The 26,418-nt window shown below is 34.5% G+C and overlaps 1 protein-coding gene across 6 annotated transcripts in view; it reads left to right on the plus strand.

Annotated features, from left to right (window-relative positions):
• Positions 1 to 26,418, plus strand: part of AUTS2 (activator of transcription and developmental regulator AUTS2) — a 1,021,698-nt gene that overhangs the window by 427,068 nt on the left and 568,212 nt on the right. For 5 of the 6 annotated variants that reach the window (XM_074345970.1, XM_074345974.1, XM_074345973.1 and 2 more), the window contains one exon: positions 19,815 to 19,916. The exons of the other annotated variant lie outside the window; for it this stretch is intronic. In XM_074345970.1, coding sequence (XP_074202071.1) covers positions 19,815 to 19,916 — 102 coding nt within the window. The remainder of the gene's footprint in view (positions 1 to 19,814; positions 19,917 to 26,418) is intronic. 6 annotated transcript variants of the gene reach the window in all.

The raw sequence follows: 26,418 nt of genomic DNA on the forward strand, positions 1-26,418 counted from the left end.
GCTTATATTACTTTGGATTGATTCTAAAGAAGCAAAGGAAACATGCAGAACATACTTGTTTGATTTGAAAGTTAAAAACCTGTCTATGCCTGTTTTCCTCTAGCCCTTCTTAGGCATCCCATAGTGAATAGTAAAACATAAGTCATATGGTACCGTAAGACTCTGCCACAACTTTTGCCCTACTCTGGACTTCGTTTTTTTGGTGGATCTGCATTTTATTATGATTTATTAAGTAGTATGGAAAAGACTCACTGGTAGCCATGCATGACAGTCCCCCATCCTCAGAGCCTGCCAACAATTGAAAGTTTGAGAGAAAGAAATAAAAGGTGGGGGAGATTTATAGTTAGTGAGTTCAAGTTGCATTTTTCCTTGTTGGAATGTTGCCCATCTTATTAGGTGTTCTTTAGTGAAACAAAATGCAGTGGTAGCTTGGAGAAATTATGGATACTTTCCAGCAGCCAGGGGAGAAAAAAAAAGAGAGAAAGAAAAAAAAAAAAAGCTTAGGAGTCTGTAAGCCTTCTCCCTTGGTTGCAGTTAGGAAGCCAGTTGACAGTATAATAGGCTTTTGGAAGTTGGTGCAATGGTTTGTGTGTTCTGTTTGATGTTGCAAATACCAAGCCCTCAGGGAGATCTGCAAAGAGGATGTTCTGTTCTTAGAGAAAGGAAAAGATTAACCTGAAACGTGAACTGAAAAACTCCTGAATTCTAAAGGACTTAGGGGCAACCAAGAAATGATCTCATTTACTTCTGTGGAAGCAACATTTGGCAAGCTGCCTGCCACTGCTACAGACAAGCAGAGGGCTGGACAAAGATTTTTTAATGATTTTGATTAATGAACGTTGATCACCAGTAAACTTGAGAGGATTAGATCTTAGATTAAGGATGTGTGTGGGTGTGTTTTATGTGGTTAAGCCTTTCTTTGTAGACGTGTGTACTCATACACACATAAAAGTCTTATAAACCCTATGTACTTCTTGGAGCCTACCTAATAATGCTTTTTTCATATTTAGATACAATGTTCCATAATGCTCATTATGAAAGGATTTAACACTTCTTATTTTGGAGGTATTTTTAGGCGTGGTAATAAATGGGCTTTAAGCTAGTTCATATGCATTCATAGAACCAACATTTGTTGAATACCTACTATATGCCAGATGCTATGCTAGGCACTGAGGATATGATGGTGAGAAAAAAGACATACAGTTTCTGCTCTACATAGTTTATCAACTGGTAGGGAGACAGACAAAAATAAATAATCATGTAACTATATACTCAGAATTTTTATATTGGCTTGGTATTCAATAAAAATTTATTAAGCATCTTCATGTGCTATAAACTCTATGATAGGCCATTAAAAGAAAAAGTACCTCACCTAATTCCTGTTGAAGTCAATGGTTTGCAGTTTATAAGGGATAAACTGCCTGTGTTTGGTTATGGAATTGAGCAAAGCCACTCGATCCATAGTAATTCTAGATAGTACTTTAGCACACAGGTCTAAGGGCAGCAAGGTAGAATTCTCGCAGAATGTGTAGTTACACACACACACACACACACACACACACACACACGTATATAAACCTGATATATTTACTGAAGATATTCTTATATTGCCCCCTTCACTGGTATCTTCACAACTTTGGGTTTGAGACCTGGTTTGCTTCCCACTAGCTGTGTGAACTGGGACAACTAGTCAACCTCTCTGAATAAAGTTTCACATGTGCAAACTGTAAATAGTTGTATGGTTCATGAGATTGTGACATTTGAATGAAATCATATATGTGGAAATACTTTGTAAAGGACGAGACTTGTGTGATTTTGTATTATTTTCATTGTTACTCATATTTTTTAGAGGAGGGTTACATTTATTGAAACCAACGATGTTCCATTCTCTTAAATCAGAAGAAAATTGGAAGATAGTTCTGAGTTCATGTAGAAACTGGAAATCATTGTATCTTACCTCTAGCAGAGTGTTCTAGAAGAATTAGAATATAAAATGGAAATTAAGGTAGAAATGGAGTTTTCCTAAAGGTAGAATAATCAGCATCAACATGAATGCACCATCCTTAGAATGTGACCATGTGGCAGCCTTAACACTAAGCTTTGCTATCTTGAATTTGTTTCCCCTGGAAAAGGATGATACTGAAAAGAACCATTGTGAATGCTTTCTCAGTGACTGGGTTCTGACACCTTGGCCAAGAGATTCATCCTCTGCAGCATTGAATAAAGTGTTCTAATTAAAATAAGAATCAGGAATATGAAGCCACACAAGAATAGTCATTATTTAAACGAGGAAACTTCATGTGAGATTACATTGGGTGATATTAATCTGTGAGGTTGTATTTTCTGGGGGGAAATCAATAGGAATGTAACAAGAACTCAGTGTGCTGCCTGCAGAGCATGTTGTATCTGCATGAGCTATGATGTGATCTCTTGGCCTTTTGAGTTATTTTGTTTAAAGGCCTTACATAGATCATTCTGTCCTTGGTGGTGGTTGACTTTTTCCTAAGATTCTATCCTTAGATAGACTAAATTGAAAAAGCACATGCCTTTTGATCTTTACTTGGAGTGTCTGTATGCGTATGCATGCATACGTGTAAAATATAAAGGTCATCACAAAGACTGGTCCACTTGGCACTTTCACTAACCCTGCACTGTCAGAGATTGAATTTGAGAGCATATTTCATTCTTCTTACTTTGTCATTGATTTATAATACTGAGTATATCTGTGTAATTAATAAGTGGTATGTCTTATAATTAGTTAGAATATTTACTCCTTTCTGTAGTCTACACATTGCATGCCCCACTCCTGGTGAACAGTTAGTGAATGAGATTTGCCTCTGCTCTTCTTCCTTCTTGCCACGCTTTCTTCAAGTTAGTTCAGGTCTGAGTGGCTTGACGGTAACCGGGTGCGAAATTTAATGTTAATCCAAGGTTAGACTCTGATATACACATTTGAGGCTTAGCTTCTCTCACCACGCATGCACAGTAATCATCAAGCTGCACTACTCCCTTTTAGAGAAAATGCAGCAGTCTAGAAAGTGCCACACTCCAGTGGGCAGAACTATTGGTGAGTCTGTACAGGACAGATCAGATTGCCGCTTCCTTTGAGGATTTGCTAATGGAAACTCTGGCTAAGGCAGCATCTTAAATAATATGTACAATCAGAATGCTGTCTCCAAAACACGTTACAGCATTTATTACCAGGGCATGAGCTAAGGTAAGCTCCCATTAAAAAAAAAAAAAAAACAAAAAAAACCTTTGTAATGATTAACAGGGGCCCAATATAATTTAAGGTATTCTTTGGAGTTTATAAATATGGCCTCATAAAAAGCCTGAATATAAGGGAACTGTGACTTTAAGTCATTAGAAGCCCAGTGGTTTGATAAAATAACAGGAAACAGACAATTTATTATGAGCAGTCTCAGTAGCGCTGGATTATCTATAAAACTTTTACGGTCTTCCCCAAGTGGCAAGAAGCCATAAAACTTGCCTGAATGAGGGACTTGTTAATTTACTTGTTAAAGCAAATTAAAAATTTATAAGTGCTTTTAGGTAAATGAGATCTTCTCTCATTGCTGCCCTTGCGGGGCCCTGGAGTCCTAGGAGGGGAGAGTGGCTATGCTCAGACACCACTGCAGAACAATAAAAGCTATTAAATTGTTCCAGTTTATTACAACAGAGCCGTGCAGCTGTTGCCATGGCTAGCTGTGGGGTACCAGTAGTTGACAGCCTGGAGTTTCACTAGGTTTTCTTTCTCACTCAAGAAAGAAAAAAAAAGGAAAGGGATGATTTTTTACCTTTGCAATTCTGTAATAGTTGGTGTTACAGACCATGTCTTTTATTTTTCCTTGGCCTCATGAACCCAGAGGTTTTAAGCTACTTTTTCCTATTCTCAGTGTTACTCTTTAATGCCATAGGTTGCTGATACTTGTAAATTCCTCCTCATCATCATACCTTTTAGTTATTTAGTCCATGGACAAAGGCCCAGGCCTTAGGGTGTTTCTGTAACCTTATTAACATTTCATTAAAAACATCTCTCTCTCTTTTTCCTTTCTTTTATCTAGTCTGGAAATTACAAGAAGAAGGTAAGAAAGGGAATCTGGTACAGGTTCTTGTATATTCGACTAAAAGAGCTGTGTGGAATCAGTATTTTTTGTGAAATCCAAAGTTTAAAGATAAAGACAGATTTTCTTCTACTCTCCTTTGGTTGAAAAATCAACTTAGGTTAAAATTCTTGGATCTAAACATCTTCCTTCACTTTTTTCTGTTTTCCTCTGTCGAATTTCCTTCAGAGGTAAATGGAGTAACAGGTTTCTGAGTATTGACTTTGAATGGTGTGGGTCCTTTTTCAGCTTAAGGTCCTATAACTCATGAGTTCTTGCTCTTGCCTCTCTTGAACTTGTTTCACAACAAGCAGTCATCTCCCTTCCCTGGTGATAGGAAGGATTTCAGGAAATAGAAAATGGCTTATTCTTTCACACAGATCAGAAAATTTGATTTAGGCAGACCTTTTCCATTTGTATGGCAGAAAAATACGTTATATCTCAGTTACAGGCTCTATTTAATATTAAAGGAAAAGGATAGATACTTCACAAGTCTACTTAAATTTCAAAGATCTCTTTAGAAAAGTCAGGTTCCGCAAACATTTTCTTCTGGTAATATTTCCAGTCACTTTAGTGGAAATTACCTTTTCTTAGCTTTGAGAACAGAAATGATAAAAAGGCATAATTGGTACGAGTGTTTATTCTTCTGCAATATTCACCCTTCAGTTTATATATATTCGTATCTCTGATTTGGGTTCCATCTGAAACTGTCTTTGAAAAGCATATTGAAGGTAAAGTGCCACAAAAAATTGAGGGTTAGAGGGAAAACAATAAAAAATGGCCAATAAGTATACTTTTTTGAGTAGTATTTCAAACAAGAAGTTTCCTTAAGGTTAAAATTCTTCCACACAGATCAGGTTTGATTTAGGCATACCTTTTGCATTTGGAGTCTCTCATCTTCATTCAGAGTCTCAGCAAAAATGCTTGGTTATAGCCATCTTTGCACAAATTATCTTTCTGTTTTAGGGTATTTTCTAGATTTGGTCTGACATCCTTATGGATGGAACTTTAAGAGTGGAGCTTAAATAGATCTCCTCTCATTGTATTATCCCTTAGACTTGATCAAACTGAATTGCAAGTATAGAAAAAAATGATAAACCTTAAAAATTCAAATGAAGAAAGCAAATGACTTTGGGCCAAAGTTCAGTTGCTGAGAAATCACCGTGGTTTATGAATTCCAGAAACGACTTTGTTACAATAGGCAGTAATGTGGTAGGTACCTAAGGTTAGCTATAATGAAGTACTGATGTACTTTTCATGGTAGAATAGCAATGCTTCAAAAATATTTGTTTCAAACAGTTCACATTAGGAATTTAGTGTGTATGCTCACTCGTTAGTAATATTGATATATGTTGTATAATGATTGCTTAATTGCTAATTTTCCTATGCTAATTGATGTTTTTCTATAAAACTAAATTCTTTAGCTCTTTACATTTATTGAATGCCATCTGGCTTATGAATTTTCATAAGAACTGCCAAAATAAAAGGTACAGATCCCTCCCCCCATCTTTCTCCTAAAAAGGTAGTGAATATGTATCCATTACGACTTTTTAACGTGTCTTTAGGGATTTTTTTTTCTGTAGGAATAAAGTATCATTTCACTAAAAATATTTCCTCTCTCTCCCAACTTGAATTTCCTTCCCATGTCACCACAAGTCATTGCTATGACAGTATACCCTCTTATTCTTTAAAAAAAATTTCCGTATTATAGCTCTAGCTAAGTAGTGGGCAACTAGTACACTTAAAATATGTTTGTTTATCTTGATTGCTAGGCAAAACCCCACATTTATGTTGTGTTTTTAAAAATAGCTTTATGTATTCATTTACCTATAACATTTTGGTTTAAAGTCACCATTAAGCTCTCGTATAGAAACAAAGAAGTATGAAGTAGGTGCTGCGTGCAATCTTCTTACTTTGAAGTGTTTAATATTTTTGGTGATTTCCTTTTACAACTAGCTGTGAACTCCCCAGCATCTCTGTGTGGATAACTGGTATTACCATTTCTTTGTGTAGATAACACATGTATATGTACATTGTCTTAGTCCGTTTTGGCTGCTGTGACAAAATATCTTATACTTGGGCAGCTTACAAACAACTTCTGTTTATTTCTCACAGTCCTGGGGGCTGGGAAGTCCAAGATCAAGGAACAGACAGACTCCATGTTTGCTGAGGACCTGCTTCCTGGTTCATAGACAACCTTCTTTTCCCCTTTTCTTACATGGTGGAAGGTGTGAGGGAGCTCTCAGGGATCCCACTCATGAGAGTGCTACCTTATGGCTTTATCACTTTCCAAAGGCTCCACCTTCTAATACTATAACATTGGGGATTGGATTTCAACATATGAATTTGAAAGGGAAACAAACATCCAGTCTGTAGCATATATGTATATATATATATTTTGTATAGGCAGAAGCACTAGAATTTAGCAGAGCTTTTTGGGTAAGTAGTCTAGTCTACATGCTTTTCTACTTTTTCCCTGGTAGTAATCTTATACTAAATATCTGGAGCTAAGAGTAACAGTTAAGCTATAAATCAGACAGGGCACCTATAGATTTTGAATAAGAAGTTAAAAAAAAGGACACTATGAACTCATCTACAAAACGGAAACAGATTCACAGACATAGTAAACAATCTTAATGGTTACCAGGGAGAGAGGGTGGGAAGGGATATAGTTGGGAGTTTGAGATTTCTGAATGTTAGCCCCTATATATAAAAATAGGTTTTAAAAAGTTTCTTCTATAGCACAGGGAACTAACTTTAATATCTTGTAATAACCTTTAATGAAAAAGATGAAAATGGATATATGTATATGCATAACTGGGACATTGTGTGTACACCAGAAATTGACACATTGTAATTGACTATAGTTTAATTGAAAAAAAAAAAAGAAGTAAAAATAAATTCTTGATTAGAGGGTTTTTTGTGGGGGAGGCTTATTGTTAAATTAATCTAAATTTCTTACTTCAGATCACTAAAGTAAACGAAATTGCATTCTCAATTGCTTGTCTGGGTCTTATGTGACCAAAACAATCCTACCTCATATTAAAGAATGTTTCAATTACTGGTCATTCTGTGAGGAAATTTGATATAATTTTATAGAATTTAGTTCCTAGATTAATACATTTAATATGTTAAGATTCAGCTACATTAGATTATGTATTAATCATAATTGAGAGACATGGTTGTAAAAATAACTAAGATATGTGATAATATTTACTTAATTTTTTCCATTACAAAGATAACAATAATTATTTATTATTAATTTGCTAATTGCTCACCCTAAAATATTTGGTCACCAAATCACGAAACAGTAGTGTTGTTATTTGCCTAGAGGAAAAGACACATTGCAATTGATTATAACATGTCTGCGTTGCCCGCAAATGATAATGATACTCTGGAGGATAAAATGATATTGTGGAAATGCACAGATTCTAGGATAAAAGGCCTGGCTGTGAACCCTAGGTCCACCTCTCCTGTGTAACCTTGGGTTAACATATGCCTTCACTTACTTAATCTTAAAATAGTAATAATTATGTCTGCTTCACAGTTGTGAGAACTGGTAAGTTAGTGCAGCAAATTGTAGACATTGCCTCAAGGGCAGTAAATGCAGCATTCAGCCGGGGCCCAGGGATCATGTTATAACTCTGCTCACCACCACCTCTCTAAGTGTCTTTGGTTGGGTCACTCATCTTTGAACTTTGGTTTCTCTGTCTGTAATGGGGCCACATTACAGTTTGCTTTCCACAGAAGATTTATGTGAGAATTAAATTAGATAATTATGTACAATTTTAGAGAAAATTATATAACAGCAAACAAACGTGTACAGTATTATTATCATCATAAAAAGGAAAGCAGCTTAATGGTGACTGGTCATCCTGTTTTAACCTGCCAAATCTGAGAATGTGATACGTTTAGTTGTCTTTCAGGGTTCTTGTGATTGTTGCCTTTACGTGTTGCTACAGTGGTAGAAGCTGCAGTCTGGGGTATTTTTTGGCAATTAGAGTCAAAAGTCAACTGCATTATTAAGCAAATACACCATTTTTAGTTTAAACTAAACTAAAGAGTTTCTGTTGTATATTAAGGAGCTAATGTGGTATGGGTTTTGGGGGGAAAACACCTAATTAGGAAACTGGATCTGTTCTTAAATTGCAAATGTGTGCACATCAAAGTCATCGTAAGAATAAATTTAAGTCTGATAGTGTACATGGTTTCAGTACACATTGGCGAATATCCTGCTGATTGCTGATTGAAAACAGTTGTTAATTCTCTACTTCACTAAATTCAGAGTGGAAAAACTTTCTTTAATAAAGAACAGATTGAGGAGATCCAAGACCTTACTGTGTGGGAATTAATGGCAGATGCATATACTGGTAGTTAAAATGTTTCATTAGATGTTAATGTCTTGCTGTGTTTTTAATTGTTCAGGAATTAGCCTCCAGAATATTAAAACCATCTGTTTGTTATCATGATGAAACAGAGCGCTTAAATAGTTATTAATTTGTGTTTCTTGTCTTTTTTTTTTTTTTTGGAAGGATAATCTGTAAAACTTTGATCTGTTCAGAGTTTAGGGAATTTGGAATGTGGAAGTGAAAAATAATTTTAAAACACACCACTGTCCCAAATAGCTGTAGTTTGGTTGTTTCCCCTACCTGCCGTGCATATTTTATGTGTATTCTTTTTCACATTCTTTTTTTTTTAATAAAGGTAGGATGAGTTATCTTTTTTTCATGATGTGATGAGAATGATCATAGAGCTGGTTTAATAGTTGATTTAAATTGTCAGACCACTCTTATAACATGCTGGTTACTTTACTTTATACTCTATATCAGGAGGGAAGTTAGACATTTGAAGGGATGAAGGGAAGCTAAAAATTCTAAGGACATGTTCTTACTGTGCTCAGCCAGCTTTGAATAACAGCTGAAGGCTACAGTCCTTATACAGTCAGGCTGGATTGGTTCTAGTTCTGCCTCCCCTGTTTTCTACCTTTTGTGACTTTACTAGGATTACTTAGGCCTTTTCTGGTTTGGTTTCTGCATCTGTAAACTAGGAAATAAAATTTAATATATAGAGTTTTTGTGATTCATAGAAATAGTATGAAGATTGCATATTATGTTATAGTAGGTATATTAATTGCTTTATTTCTTCGTTACATGGAGCCAATAAGATATTCTAGGTACCAGTGAGTATATATCTGAGCACTATAGCTGCAAGAGGCAGGAGCAAACCCTTCACCTACTAGCCTTTGCCCCTGGATTGATAGCCAAACATTGGTATGTTTTAAGTTCTTACCCTCAAAATGAAAATCTCAGCTAGTGTCATCTTATCTCTAGCTACTTGCCAGATGTGTGGATCTACAATGGAGAAAACTGATCTCTCTTTGTATGGGATTCCAGCTTATGTTTCCAAAGGGCCTGGTGTTTCTCCTCTCACCTCGGAGTTTGGTTAGGAAATAAACGGTCAAATTCTTTCTTCATTAATTTACGCAAATCAGTTAAAATCATGCCAAGAATTAGGAACTATGTATTTGAATCTTTCTGCATCTTGGAGAAATGCCGTGTGTTTAGACCAAGAATTTCTGATAGTTGGAAATTTATGATTCTCTGTGTAAACTTTCTTTAGCTCACCTGCTCCCCCCCCCCCAATTCAAAATTGGATTATCCTGTTCCCTGTGTCTCTTTTGTCCAGGTTAAAAATGCAAGAGGCTTCATGAATTGAAGTCTTCTGGAACCAAGTAAAAATCACTATCCAGTAGTGAAGTTTGTTGTAAACCTTGAGTCTCTAATTCAGGCTCCTCAGAGGCCAGGCAGATGATGCAAATGAATGATGCAGGACAGTGTAGGGTGTGGGGACCTCATTCACACAGGGCTACAATCTCCCTGTATAACTTCAGAGTTAATGCAGCCAGTGCTCCTGCTTCCAGGGCTGGTACCGGTACTGAGGGTTATCCCAACTATTACTTTTCATTATGACAAAACCAAACTTATACCATTTTTAGGTACCTAGAAAGTACCTTCTCATTTAAAAATCTCTCAAAAGAATATATTTACTTCTATAACCAAATGGGTTTATTTTATAGATGTTGTTATTAATAATAAATCAGTGTTTGGTAGTACACATGTTTAAATACTTCTGCCTTTGGAATAGGTTAGAAGGTTTTTGCTGGATTGATTTTAAAATAATAACAAAAGGACTTTTTGTTTTTAAAAAGCACTTGCTAGGTAAAATAAATGGGATTTTTAAATGCATCATATGATCCAAATTTATGTGGCAATCTCATCAATAAGCATGTATAATACTAAGAGAGCTGTTAACTTCTCTTGGTAGTGGTTTTTGACCTTTTGCTGAACAAGTACTTTTAAAATTCTCAAATGCCAGGATGAAGATTTATTAAACTAACTGCAATTATGTGGTACTTTTTATTTTATAATACTATACCTGAGTATCTGAAATATCTTAAATTACATATGATCACTGCTTCAAGAACAAAATCAGCAATAGCACGTTTTGAAGAATAAGACATCTAAAGGCTTATGATCGCAGAGGCTACAAGTTAGCTAGTGCACATGCCACTTTTCATGTTACCATTCAGCTTTTGAGCTCTCCTCATTGGCAAATGCTAGAACACTAGCTTTTTCTGACCCAGTCACATTCTTCATTAATAGCTCCAAAGTTCTGGCATTGATGAGAGTTTAATTTTTGATTGGATTTGAAATGAACTGGTATCAAAACAGTGGCAAGTTGGAAAGAGGTTTGCTGTCAAAAATCATGTCTTAAAATTTTGGATAGCTTACAAGCAAAGTATTTTATATCATAACTAATGCTAAAGGTACACAGTCTTGCAATTAAAATAAATAGCCAGTTTTATTTTATGCCTTTTCTGGAAATAAGTTTTTTTTTAAACTATTATGGCAAATTAAAAATGTTATGACATATATGATATCACTTACATGTGGAATCTTAAAAAAAAACAGATGATACAAGTTTTATTTAGTAACCAAAAATAGACTCATGATCGTAGAAAACAAACTATGGTTACCAAAGGGCCAGGGCGGAGGAGGGATAAATTGGGAGTTTAGGATTAACAGGTAACACATTACTATATATGAGATATATATAGTATATCACAGGTAAGTATATTCAATTTCTTGTAATAACATACAATGGAAAAGAATCTGAAAAAATATATAATGTATGTATATGTATAACTGAATCACTTTTCTGTACACTTGAAACTAACATTGTAAATCAACTACACTTCAATAAAAAATAAAATTTTTAAAAATGTATATGAAAATAGAGATAATAATGAACCCACATGTACTCATCATCCAATTTCAACAATTAAGACATGGCTAATCTTGTTTCATGTATATCCCCATTCCCTCCTTCCACTCCACACACCTGTACTGTCCCCATCACCTGGATCTTTTAGAAAAACAAATCTCAGAAATTAAATTTTTCAGCCATAAATATTTCTCTGTGTATCTCTAAAAGTTGGTGCTTTTTTGTTATACCTATACCAAAATATAAACAATAATTCCTTAATATCATTAATACCTAGTCATTGTACATATTTCTAAGTTTGTCTTATAATTTTTTTATACTTTGTCAAATTACTTTTAAAGGAAGATCTATGCCTGGCAATTGGCTGAGATGTCTTATCTTGTTATGTCATTCCTACTCTTCTTCTATATTTACCTTGCAATTTACTCATTAAGGGAATCAGATGATTTCTGGATTTTTCTTATTGTATCCCCTGATGTGTGGTTTAACCTGTACCCTAATCCCTTATATTTCCTGTAAGTTTATAGTGTAATCTGTGGTGAATCAGATTCAGGTTATATATTTTTCAGTGTTAGTTGTATACTCTTACATCAGGAGGCATGTATTACCTGTTTTTCTCTCTTTTTATGATGTTAACAGCCATTGATGCTTGATTCTTTGCTTAATTTTTTTTCCCCTTTTAGAAAGTTCTCCAAAGTTAATTAGTAAGGTATTCATTTGTTGGTTGGTTTCCTTTTAATACGGTTGTGTACATGTGTATTTAAACATGTGAATGTATTTCAGTTCATTATGTTATTATGCTATTAACACTCAACTTGTCCCATCTTTGGTTAGTGGGACCCCCTGAAATTTGGCTCTTAAGTTTCTTTGACATGGTCTTTCTAGGATGACAAGATATGACTGGCTCATCTTACATATTTCCTTCTTCAGACTTCAGTTGGCTTTTTTTTTTCATAGTAGAATGGGAGAAACAAAAGTCAAAAAAATTTTATGTTTGAGGGTAATGTTTGTTTTTTAAGAACATCAGGCTGTTTAAAAAGTTGTTTGAAAACATGTTTTCTTACAGAAAAACATAAAAAGGAACCTTTGTGTATTTATTTTTGCATATTCATCCTTGCCAATCAAGTAATATTGTCTCAGAATGTTTTTAATAATCAAAATTTCATAATCAAAAGGCTAGAATTTATACCAGAGCAGTCCCTTCATCAAGTTATTTTTGCATTGCACATGTTTATTGGATGTAGATTTCTGAGCCTATATGAAAACAGATTTCCAGTCCACAGTCATACCCAAGGAATGCCAAACACCTTGTGTTCATTCAAGCTTTTCTCTTTAATCCCATTCTTATGCATTCTTTTTTCCACTATAGTCTAGATTTTCTTTTTGGTAGGAAATGAAGAGTCAGGTACATTATTATGCCTTTTGTCAACATAATTCAACGTGGAAATAGTACCCAAGTTGTAGACAGAGATATTAGTTATATATTAGCACTGCTTCTTACACTTCTGTTCCCTTCCCTTCACATTATTAAGTTATAAAGAGATAGTATCATAAGAGCCTCTTACCCAATTCATAGAGTTATGATTCTCTGGATAAGCTGTAGGACATTATTAAGTTCTGCTGTCTGTGTTGAGTTTGTCTATTAGAAAGATATCATAGTTGGTCAGATTGCTCTTCATTGTCTAGTTCTTGTTTATGTTTGAGACTATGTAGTTAGATTGATCTTGGCTTATTTTCTGCTGTTTATTTAACTAACTCTTCAGGTTTTCTACTGCTGTGAAGTCCACTGAACCCCTTTAAATGCTGAATATATATGTGACTGGCAAGTGGAAATGCTTTATCAGTAGTTTCCATTTTTAAAGCTAATGACACAATCTTCAAGTTATTATATGTGCAATACCTTAAATATTTATTTGGAAACATCAGTGACAGACAAGTGATACTGCAAAATCCAGGCATGTTCAAGAACCTTGTCTTATTTTGCATTACTACAACTTTCCTAATTCCATTCCAGAGTGATTTTATGATACATGCATTAGGAATCAATTAAAAAAAAGAACAATTTCTCCTTTTCTTATTTTTGTAAACCCACTGTGTAGGTCAGATTCCAAGATGACCCTCAAGATAATTGCCCCCTATTTATTCCCATGATTAGATTTTTATATGGACAGTTGACTTTAAGAAAGGGAGTTGTGTTCTGTTGCTTCCTTAGCCTGATTTAGTAAGTCCTCCACTAGGAACCTGACTTTTACTTCCTGCAGTTAAAGATTAAACTGATAAGACCTCTTACTTTTTCAAATTAACTACTTTATTGAACTATGTTACATAGCATAAAATTTATTCATTATCAGTGTACAGTTTAGGTTTTTAGTGTATTTATAGAGTTGTACAACCATCATCATACTCCAATTTTATCACTTCGCCATCACCTCCGAAATTTCCCTTGTGCCTCTTGTAAATTGGCGGGATTTTCTATTCTTGCCCAGAATTCTATTAGAACTTGGTGGACTAGATTTTAATTTATTATTAAGTTCAATTTTTTGTAATTCTTGAGATTTTTTCAGCACTTTTAAAGGTGAGAAGATTATTCTGTAGTTCCCTTTTTGTTCTGTTATCAGATTTGGGCACAGATTAGCTTTATGTATTTTTTTTCATATTCTGGATCAAATTTAGCTAAATTTTTTTTAATTGAAATTATTTCATTATGATTTTTGTCAGTGTCACCATAGAATGTTTACTACAATTTAGAAATGTGCTTATTATCACATTTTTATAATGATAATCATTGTTATATTATTATCACATTATATATTATCACATTATTATTATATAATGATATCACATTATTTCTGTGTTTGGTTTTTTATCTCTTTTTATTCTTAGATTTGTAAAAAGTATCTTTGTGGATTCCACTCCCAATTTTACTCTAATTTATTAATTGTACAATATTTTAATTTCTAATTCATTAGATAGTTTTCATTTTTAGAATCTCCTTCCTCTAATTTTCCCTATAGTTGCTTTTTTGTCTTATCCTTTTTTGTTTTGATTTTTATGATTAAATGATTTATTTCTATTCAAAAAATATGCTAGTTAATCTCTAGCACAGATTTGTACAGATCTTATAAATATTTTTACTTACATATTTATAATTTTCATTTTCTTAATTTTTAAATGGTGTGTTTGTGATTTTTCTTTTTGATTCAATTATAATTGTGGAGAGAATTTTTTAAATCTTTAGGTGATAATAGATATTCAGTTTAAAATGTCATTAATTTTTATCATTGAGAAGGCTATTAATGTAATTTCTAAATTTTGAAATTCTGATATCCTTTGTGGCCTAGTACATCTTCAGTCTGTGGTAATGTCCCATGGATTCTCTAGAAGATGTGGTCTCTGTAAGTTATCAAATTTAATATATATTGCCTAAGTAAAACTGAGTTCTTTAGCCTCTGTGTCCTTTTCTATTGTTTCCCTTTTTTGCTCTCTGATAAATATAATGCTAAAGTTTCCCAGCTCCTGTTGATTTCCTTTATTAGTTAAAATGTTTTTTACTTTATACATTGGGATATCAAGGGTTATGCTTTAGTATAAAGAGCAGAAGTGTAAAAGGTAAAAATTGTACCTCTTACACCATGACTGTCTTTGACATATGACTTTGTCTAGCTGTTTATAGTATTTTGTCTTTTTTTCTCTTAAAATGTGGAAGTGTTTTATAACTAACAAGTAATTACTTGTTTGTTTATTCATTTATTTATTTTGCCCAATAGAAACTAGACGTCTTTGCCTGTTTTAAAAAATAGCTTCAGGTATACTGTTGATGTTATAATTAATGTACTTAGTCACATGCATGCTTTTTGCTGTTTCCCTTATTTTCTCTCTATTTCTTTACTGATTATGATTTGAATTCTTTTACATTTGACAGTGATTTCGAAAACAAGTATTTTTAGTATCTAAATTTTGTTAGTGGTTAACTTGAAGATTACTAAATCCTTAAAATTCTTTAATTATTGAAGATGATGACAAGATAATTCTGAGTTCTAGGATCCCAGAGAAATTGCGCAAATTCCTTGCCCTGCCCTAGTTTCCAGAATTTAATTCTTATCTTTCTGGCACAACTTGTTATTGTACATTTACAAGTACAATATATTTATTTATTTCTTAAGAAAATGTATTTTCTAACCAGCTTTGGAATTTTTGTTTGTAGTAGTTATTTCCTGTTAGCTCATTTTGATGTGTCAGCCTTTTCATTAAGTTGCTTAGTTTGCTTCTGTATTTCTCCTTTGAAGTACCTTTTAAAGCCTAAGAAATAGAATAGTACAAATACCACTTAATCTATTGAAACTTTCTCCACTTGGGGACAGTTTTATATGGAAAAAACAAAACAACAGTTTTATAAGATTAAATACTTGCTGTTTTGATGTTAGTGAAGGTATATTATAAAAAATGGGTCTGTGCTTACTGATACATTTTTAGAAAGTTATATAGGGTTCATTTAGATCCCTACAGGAGAACTCAGCAGTTTGAGATAGGATTTATGCCGCTTTGAGAAACCTAAACTGTGGTAGGAGATTACTTTCAGATGCTCTTCCGCATTACACTGCATAATTCACATCATTCCTTTAGAGTTCTAGGCATAGATATTGTCTCCACATACTTTATCCTTCTGTGAATATTGTTTGAAGAGTTAATGACACCTGCTGAGCTAGATGTCTAGCATCTTGTTTCAACTCTTCATACTCAAGCTGAAAAGAGTGGCATAGCCTGGCTCACAGATCTTGTTAAGTGTGCACAGAATCGTTCCACCTTCCCTCAGTCCAGGGTGATGGGACTTTGTTATATGTTCGTTAGCAGTGATAAAATTGTGGATAATTATTTTCCTAATTTGCCATTAATAACAGTTAACTCTGTAATGACAACACAGTTTCAGAGTTTGGAAAATATATTGTTGACAGTGAAATCTAATAAAAAAAAACTAAATTCTTAAATTTTATAAAAGATGTTCATCTTACTCAGAGTATTATTGCCACTCATGCCAGATGCTGGCATCCTTTCATTTTTTTTTTTTTCTAGTTCTGACTCCTAAACTATTTAATATCCTAATGGGAAGAAACTTCTGGAACTAGAGAGTGAATTATAGTAATTTTTAAATAAACAAGGCCCTGAAAAACCTAAAGGCTGGTAGTAAGAAATCTCATTGCATCCTGTATAGCAAAAACTTTCTTATAACAGAGCTGCTGTGGATGCTAGGATAAATCAGTGCAAACAGATTGATTTTCCTTAGGTCTTTAAATGTTTAAGACAGCACCTGGCCTTTATAATGTCTCTTGGTCTTAGGTAATAGCTGGGAATTTCAGGTGAAGGATTACAACTTCTGAGTTAGTTATGCTACCCCAAATGATCCATTGGATGTGGTTGAAAATGCCAGTTTTAAATGTATTCATGGGATTAGGAAGGAATACTTCTTTGCCTGAAATCTTGTGGTTTAGCTTTAGTACTTACTGTAGTCAGTCTATTTCTTTGAAATATTGAGCTGTCTGACAGCTTAAAATCCTAAGTTTCCTTTAAACTTGAGCCTGGCTTTGGAGGAGAAAGGGGTAGTGTAGGGGTGGATTTTATGTAAGACTCTCTGAAGAGAATTCACTGAAGTGCTTTTGCTGGCAGGACACATTGAAGGCTAGTAAGCTGCTCCCCTCAGTTTTTCTTGGGTTTTGCCCTGAGCCTAGATCAACATTTAGTGAGATAATTTACGTAATGGCCACTGGAGCCTCTTGTTGGGCCTTGTTGAAGTCATCATTTTCCTTCCATGAAGAAACATGGAAAAGACCCAAATGCAAAGTCCAGATTTTGTTAAGCCAGTTGAACATTAGGAAAGGTTTTGACACTTTTATACCCTTAATTCCCAGCTGGGTATTTTTTTTCTCATCTAAGTTGGAGGACTTAGTTTTTATAAACATCTCTTGATTAAATATTACCTAATACGATTTCTTTCTTTGTGAAGGCAGTTAGGTATCACAAATATACTGAAAATATATTCTATGGAGAACACTAGTATACTGCAGAGTCATTATTTCCAAGTTAAATGTAAACACCTAAACAGGCACTAAGAATTAAAATGAGGAGAGCAGTAGGCAGTGGAGTCATGGGGTAGGCCCTAGATCTCTTGGCAAATTCTCAGCCCGCTTCCTTTACTTGTTTCTTTATCCATACATTGGAGTTAGCTTTACCTGCCTTTACTTAACTCAGAGATCCAGTGAAATAAGAGTTCTGACATTGCGTATGAATTAAAGAGCCCACTCCACATACAGATTTTATCATCAGTATAAATACATTTAATATAGGCCTTATAAAACTTGAAAATGTATCAAAATTATCAAAGGCATTTAATAAAGAATGAGGTGCTAGCTAAACTTTGAAGACATGTCAAAAAAATAAATATACAAAGGAAGAGCTCTTCAAAGACCACAGTGGACAAGATGCTATTTGAACTTTAAAAAAAATATCTAGACATGAAAAGCACAGAGAAAGTGATGGTGAGCATTCCAGATTGAGGAAATACAATGTGGAAAAGTGCAGGCAGGAATGGATGTGTCATGTTCAGGAAAGTGAGAGGAAGTGATATTCATTTTAGAATAAATTCCCCTTTATTACAAGTATAAAAATGAAGACTTGAAGAGAATGACAATATTCTGAACTTTTATTCCATAGTAATAAGAAAAGGCTCATATAGCTTGCATCCGAATTAATTTAGAATTAGTAGATTTAGCAGTAATTCAGGAGGAAACTAAGTACTTAAGGGCTCAGGAGGATACAAAGTAAAATTAGCATCATTTTTCTTGGTTCCATTGGAGAAAACTTCCTGAAGAAGGAGATTTTAAAAGAAAATGATAAAAGTGGATTTGTAGAAAAGTTGAAATACAAAAGAACGCTCCCTATATAGTGGGGATTTGGGGACAGCTGATTGGATGATATAACCAAAAGTCAAGTCTGAACTGCAGTGTTTTAAGAGGCAGGTTAAAGGTACAAGGAATGCTGATTCGGATTCATTCTCCCTTCGTCTTGGTTCATCTTCCCCCAGGGCCCCAGAGCCACATGAGAACCTGCAGGCAAAAGTTTTGCTACCTGTCTGCTCTGAAGTTCCCTCCTTCCCAGAAATATGGGGCTTGTGTTTCTTGCATGCTCTGATCCATACACTTCTCTCTACTGTTTCTTCCTATTTCCTCCCCAAAGGAACTCTCTGCTTCAGATAAGACCCCTGATCATGTTCCTAACGTGTTGCTTTCCCTACCTTTTCTGTCTTTCTCCCATCAAGAATGTCTTTCCCTCTCCTTTCAGCCATGTGAGCTCAATCTGCTATTAAAATCGAAGGCTTCAGAAACCATCTTTTCTCCTAACGTCACTGGCTACTTTTTTGTTTGCGTTTAGCATGTATGTATTTCCGTTGTTTTGTTATATTTGTTTATATTGCACTTTTCTCTTGCTAAATTGAGGACGTTATAAAGGAGCTGTGTCTTGTAATCTGCATCAAATTGCTTGGGTTCTCTGCAACTGTGGTTCCATATGAATTTGACTCATAGTCTTATGGAGACTAATGGTTTACAGTTCTGTGTTTGTTCAATTTGAATGAAAAATCAGATCTGGGTAAATGTGTAGAGCATCCTGAACATGAACATCAGAGCTGGGTAAATGTGTAGAAACTGCTAAAATGTAAGTTTCATAAGATCAGAGACTTTTTAATTTGGTTAAGCCCCATATCTCTGGCTTTTAACTGTCAGCTCTTACATATTTGTTGAATGGATGCTGGCTTAATTTACTTATGCTGTAGGTCTTAATTTGGTATTTTTAAATATCTGACAGGAGACCTCCAGAATATTGTCTAAAAAACAGGACCATCGTCTCCCTAATGGTTAAAGGATAATATACAGAATCTCATCATTTTCTCTTAGGAGGAGAAAATCTTGTTTTTTGTTCTGTTTTGTTGGTTTTTGTTTTTGTTTTTTTCCTAGAAGGGGACAAAAGAAATAAGGTGAGAAATCATAATTTGTGTAACCTGGCTTTAGCTTAGTCAGTATTTTTGGTCTTTCTATTACTATTGACCCCCCACCCCCAAATCACAGTAGAGGAAAAATCTGAGAAAAGATTACCTTCCAAGATTCATGAACATTTGTTAGACTTCTCAGATGTTTACTTAAGGCTTGCTCAGGTCTTTTGTCTACATTGACATTTTATATAAATATTTTGCTTATCCTGCCTTCCATGTTTCTTTCTGTGGCAGCTTCCCTGGCACTGTTCAGAAGCCGAGGAAAAATGCTAAAGATCAGGACCTTAAATTGTTCACTTTTGACAAAACTCAAAGAATAGGGGTGAAGGAGCAGTTGTATGAGGAGACCACTGACACCTTTCTTTTTTTCTCTTTTCTTCTGCCTTCAGCTCAAGCCAGGGCAGAACAGCTGCAGGGACAGTGACAGTGAAAGCGCAAGTGGAGAATCCAAGGGCTTCCACAGGAGCAGCTCTCGGGAAAGGCTCAGCGATGTAAGTTTAAAAAAATTAAACAAAACCACCAGACCACACATCCCTTGGGTCCAGTCGCAGTTCCCCAACACTCCCATCTCTTCACATCACTTTGTAAACATCCAGGCATTGCCCTTCATCCTCTCTTGGCATACACATATTTGAGTCTTGCTTTAGCATGTCATTCTGTTTTCTAGTTTGACCTAAAGTGTGTTTTAACAAATTACGAGGTTGTTGGGAGTATTTGTCAGCTTAGAAACAATAGTTTACAAAGGGAAGCAGTAATACTTTTATTATCCTTGTTACAAGTGAAAGAAGTAGTCTGGCAGTGCTACAACTGGGAGATGATGTATCTATGAGATTTTTGTAGTTTCTTCACCTATGAGATCGATAGGTGTCATTTTACTCCTGTTGGAAGAGATAACTAACCAGCCTCTTACTTGGCAAAAGGAGGAATTAAATTTCCTGACTGATTTCTGGAGGGAAAAAGACCCTCTTGGGAACACACCATAGCTCTTGAGGGGGTCTGTCAGCCTTCTAGACAGGCTCTCACCACTCTCCAGCCTCCTGTGCACCAGCAGGGCAGAGAACCACTTTTGAGAACCACCTGGCCCTCTTTGGGCCCTCTTTGGGCCCTCTTGGATTCTTCCCTAATGTGTCATGTAACAGAATTCTTGACCCATCTTTGTACCTGAGGGCAAACATTTAAAAATTTTCCTTTAAAATAGATCAAGTAGGGAGAAATTTTTATTAGTGATACCAAGAAAGGAACATTAATAGATTGGGACAGTACTCCTTTTTTCCCCCAATTTATTTGATTTATTTGCAAAAGAATTCATTAGAGAAAGAAAATAATTCCACTGTTGCTAAAAAAAAAAATACTTTGGATAACCACTTAAGAGCATTCCCAGAAATAACACCATTTTCCCTTTTGTGATTGGCATACTCAATATGAGATATTTTATTTTTCTTTGTTTTCTTTCTTTCTTTCTTTTTCTTTTTTTCCAGAAACTATAGATTACACTTCAGTCACCATGGATGGTGACTTCAAGAGTCTAAGCATTTTTCTTTTTAAATCGAGTTATAATTAATATGCAGTATTACGTTAGTTTCAAGTATACAACATAGTGATTCGATGTTTTTAGACATTGTGATCACCACAATAAGTCTAGTTTTTATCTGTCTCCATGCAAGTTTATTTCAGTATTACTGACTGTACTCCCTCTGTGTACATTATATCCCCATGATGTATTTATTTTATGACTGGAAGTTTGTGCCTCTTAATTCCCTTTCCCAATTTTGTCTGTCTCTCCCTCTCCCCAACCACCTCCCTCCTCTTTGGCAACCACTGGTTTGTTCTCTGTATCTATGAGTCTGTTTCTGTTTTGTTTTGATTGTTCATTTGTTTCATTTTGTAGATTCCATATATAAGTGAAATCGTATGTTAACTCATTTTTCTGTCTGACTTACTTCACTTAGCATAATACCCTCCAGTCTGTCCATGTTGCTGCAAATAACAAGATTTCATTCTTTTTCATGCTGAGTGATCTTCGTGTATGTGTGTGTGTGTGTGTGTGTTTCAGTGTTTCACCTCTTCTTGATTCATTCATTTACTGATCAACATTTAGGTTGCTTCCAATATCTTAGCTATTGTAAACAGTGCTGCATTAACTATAGGAGTACATTTATCTTTTGAATTAGTGTTTTCTTTGCATAAATACCCAGAAGTAGATTTGCTGGATCATATGGTAGTTCTATTTGTATTTTTTTAAGGAATCTCCATACTGTTTGCCGTAGTGGCTACACCAGTTTACATTTCCACCACTAGTACACAGTGGTTTCCTTTTCTCCACATTCTTACCAACATTTGTTGCTTCTTGTCTTTTTGATAATAGCCATTCTGGCAGGTGTGAGGTCATATCTTATTGTGGTTTTGATTTGCGTTTCCATAATGATTAGACGCTGGGCACCTTCCATGTACCTGTTGGCCATCTGTATGTCTTTTTTGGAAAAATGTCTATTTAGGTCCTCTGCCCATTTTTTTATAAGGTTGTTTATTTTTTAATACTGAGTTATATGAGTTCTTTATATAGTTTGAAAATCTACCCATTATCAGATATGTCACTTCCTAGTATCTTCTCCCGTTCAGTAGGCTACCTTTTTGTTTTGTTGAAAGTTTCCTTCACTATGCATAAAAGCTTTTTAGTTTGATGTAGTCTCATTTGTTTATTTTTGCCATTGTTGCCCTTGCCTAAGGAAGTATAGCCAGCACCGCCCCCCCCGAAAGTGCTGAGACTAATGTCAAAGAGATTACTGCCTATTTTTTCTTCTAGGAGTTTTATGGTTTCAGGTCTTACATTTAAGTTTTTAATCCATTTTGAGTTCATTTTTGTATGTAGTCTGAGAAAGTGGTGCAGTTTCATTCTTTTGCATGTAACTGTCCAGCTTTACTAACACCATTTATTGAAGAGACTGTCTTTTCCCCATTGTATATTCTTGCCTCCTTTGTTACAGATTAATTGACCAGATGAGCATGGGTTTATTTCTAGGCTCTCTCTTCTTTTCCTTTGATCTATGTGTCTGTTTTTGTGCCAGTTCTGTGCTGTTTTGATTACTGTAGCTTTGACGTATAGTTTCAAGTCTGGGAGCATGATACCTCCAGCTTTGTTCTTCATCTCAAGACTGCCTTGGCTTAAGAATGAGACAATGATTCAGTGTCTCCAAGTTTCAAGAAGTAGCAGAGTTAGGATGTATCATAAGGAGCAAAAACCTTTGCCTTTTTTCTTCATCTTTTTTTATTCTCTAAAGCAGTTTTCTTCATTATACTGTACAAGATGATTCAGTGTATTACAGGAAAAAAATATTGCTACTTAACTTTTGTGTAAAAAATGGAAATAAAACTTTACTAATATTCAGTTTAATAAGCAGTAGTGTGTGTGTACATATACATATATATATATAAAACTTATAAGCACGGGTGTCTTAGGGGATTATACTGAAAACTTTTTTTAACTAAGAGGTGTCAATAAACATAAAAGGTTGGAGACCACTGCAGTACATTAAGTCATTCTCTGTAATAATCTCCCCTCCATTTATCCATCCATCAGCCAAGGAGGACAACCATCTTTCTATACCTCTCAAGAAAGTTTGCCAGATTTAGGGTAAGATTGGATTTATAGATTATTAAATTCTTACAAGAATTAAATAGAACAAAGTATAATATTTCTATAGTACTCTTAATATTTTAGTTATAAATATCACCTCTTCTTCTAGCATCTTATAATATCAATTATATAAATAAAGAATACTTAGTCTTTTACTGTATGAATGCCTTTTTTTTAACATTTTTTATTGATTTATAATCATTTTACAATGTTGTGTCAAATTTCAGTGTAGAGCACAATTTTTCAGTTATACATGAATATATATATATTCATTGTCACATTTTTTTTCTCTGTGAGCTACTATAAGATCTTGTATATATTTCCCTGTGCTATACAGTATAATCTTGTTTATCTATTCTACAATTTTGAAATCCCAGTCTATCCCTTCCCACCCCCCCGCCCCCTTGGCAACCACAAGTTTGTATTCTATGTCTTTGAATCTTTGAGTCTATTTCTGTTTTGTATTTATGCTTTTTTTTTTTTTTTTTTTTTTTTTTTTTTTTTTTTTTTTAGATTCCACATATGAGCGATCTCATATGGTATTTTTCCTTCTTTTTCTGGCTTACTTCACTTAGAGTGACATTCTCCAAGAGCATCCATGTTGCTGCAAATGGCATTATGTTGTCAGTTTTTATGGCTGAGTAGTATTCCATTGTATAAATATACCACATCTTCTTTATCCAGTCATCTGTTGATGGACATTTAGGCTGTTTCCATGTCTTGGCTATTGTAAATAGTGCTGCTGTGAACATTGGGGTGCAGATGTCATCCTGAAGTAGGGTTCCTTCTGGATATATGCCCAGGAGTGGGATTCCTGGGTCATACGGTAAGTCTTTTCCTAGTCTTTTGAGGAATCTCCATACTGTTTTGCACAGTGGCTGCACCAAACTGCATTCTCACCAGCAGTGCAGGAGGTTCCCCTTTCTCCACAGCCTCTACAGCATTTCTCATTTGTGGATTTTTGAATGATGGCCATTCTGACTGGTGTGAGGTGATACCTCATTGTAGTTTTGATTTGCATTTCTCTGATAATTAGTGATATTGAGCATTTTTTCATGTGCCTATTGATCATTTGTAGTCTTCCTTGGAGAATTGTTTGTTTAGGTCTTTTGCCCATTTTTGGATTGTGTTGTTTGGTTGTTTCTTATTAAATCATATATGAGCTGCTTATATATTCTGAAGATCAAGCCTTTGTCGGTTGCATTTGCAAAATTTTCTCCCATTCCATAGGTTGTCTTTTTGTTTTACTTATGGTTTCCTTTGCTGTGCAGAAGCTTGTAAGTTTCATTAGGTCCCACTTGTTTATTCTTTCTTTTATTTCTATTGCTTGAGTAGACTGTTCTAGGAGAACATTTTTGAGATATATGTCAGATAATGTTTTGCCTATATTTTCTTCAAGGAGGTTTATTGTATCTTGTCTTATGTTTAAGTCTTTATATAAGAATATTTCTTTATATGCTTATATGTTTCATTAACTTTGTTATGAAACTATAAATTGTAATAATAAAACTATAACAATATTTCTTACCTAAGTTGTTAACAATACTTAACACTTAAGTAGCTGTTTTGAGATTTTGTTTTGCTTTTAATGCAAGATCTTACTGACCCTGGAAGTTATTCCAGGATTAGTTAATCATAATTCCATCACAGGGTGGAGAAATGAAAGTCACATTAAGTCAGGTGACAAGAGCACAGTACTGTACAGTCATTGAGATCTTTTTCCTAGTTTCCCCAAGCTCACTTTCCTTTAGATTAAAAGAAATTGGCAAAAGATATTCTGTGTTCATGGATAGGGAGACTGTGTATTGTTAAGATACCAATACCATCCAAAGAAATCTAAGATTCAATACAATTCTTATGAAAATTCCAGTATCCTTTTTTGCAAAAATGGAAAAACAGATACTCAGATTAATAACAAATGGATGAGGCCCTTAGGAGTCAACAGAATATTGAAACAGAAGAATAGAGTTGGGAGACTCACACTTCCCAATTTCAAAACTTACTGCAAAGCTACAGTGATCAAAGCTTTATGGTAATTTTATCAAGATAGGCATATAGACCAATGGAATAGAATTGAGAGTTCAGAAATAAACCTATGCCCCCAACTAGTTTTTCACATGACTTTTACATCCATTCAATTAGGAAAGTGTTTTCTCTTCAACAGATGGTGCTGGTTCGTGAGATTTCCCAACGCAAAAGAATGAAGTCAGAAAGAGCTAAAACCATAAAATTCTTAGAAGAAAACATATGAGTAATCTTCATGACCTTGAATTTGGCAGTGGATTTTTAGATATGACACCAAAAGCATGAGCAACAAAAGAGAAAATACATAAATTGGACTTAATCAAAATTAAAAGTTTTTATGCATCAAGGAGCATTATCAAGAAAGTGAAAAGAAAACCTACCGAATGGGAGAAAAATGTTTGCAAATTATATAAGTGATTTATAAGTGTTTAATATCCAGAATATGTAAAGAACTCCTAAACTCAACAACAAAAAGACAACAGAATTAAAAAATGGGCAGAGGACTTGAATAGACATTTATGCAAATAAGATATACAAATGGCTAATAAGCACATGAAAGATGCTCATCATTATAGTCATTAGGGAAATGCAATTCAAAACCATAATGAAATAGCACTTTTCATCTACTAGGATAGTTATAATCAAAAACAAATAAGGAAAATGACAAGTGTTGGAAGGATATAGAGAAATTGAAACCCTCATACATGCTGGTGGGAATGTAAATTTTTGGTACAGTCGCCATGGAAAACTGCTTGGCAGTTCCTCAAAAAGCTAAACAGAGAATTACCAAGTGCCCCACCAATTCCATGTTTAGGTACGTACCCCCCAAAAATGGAAAACAGATACTCAAAGAGATACTTAATATTACCAGTTTTCAGTAGCATTATTTACAATAACCAAAAGGTGAAAACAACCCAAGTGTCCATCAACAGATGAATGAATAAATAAAAAGTGGCATATATGGATACTGGATATTAACCATAAAAAGGATCAGATCTTAAAAACATTATGCTAAGAAGCTAGACATAATAAAATAAATATTATCTGATTCCACTTATGTAAGGTGTCTAAAACATACAAATTCCTAGAGACAGAAAGTAAAGCAGGAGTTACGGGTGAGGGGGGCGGAGGAGTATGAGAAATGGGAGTTACTGTTTAATGGTAACAGAGTCTCCATTTGGGGTGATGAAATACGTTTTAAAACAGATAGTTGTGACGGCTGCACAGCATTGTGAATGTAAATGCCACTGAATTGTACACTTAAAAATGGTTAAAATGTCAAACTTCATGTTACATATATTTCTACCATAATAAAAAAAGTAAAAAAAAAAATT

Source organism: Camelus bactrianus, chromosome 18, assembly GCF_048773025.1.
Source record: "Camelus bactrianus isolate YW-2024 breed Bactrian camel chromosome 18, ASM4877302v1, whole genome shotgun sequence".
Taxonomy (NCBI): domain Eukaryota; kingdom Metazoa; phylum Chordata; class Mammalia; order Artiodactyla; family Camelidae; genus Camelus; species Camelus bactrianus.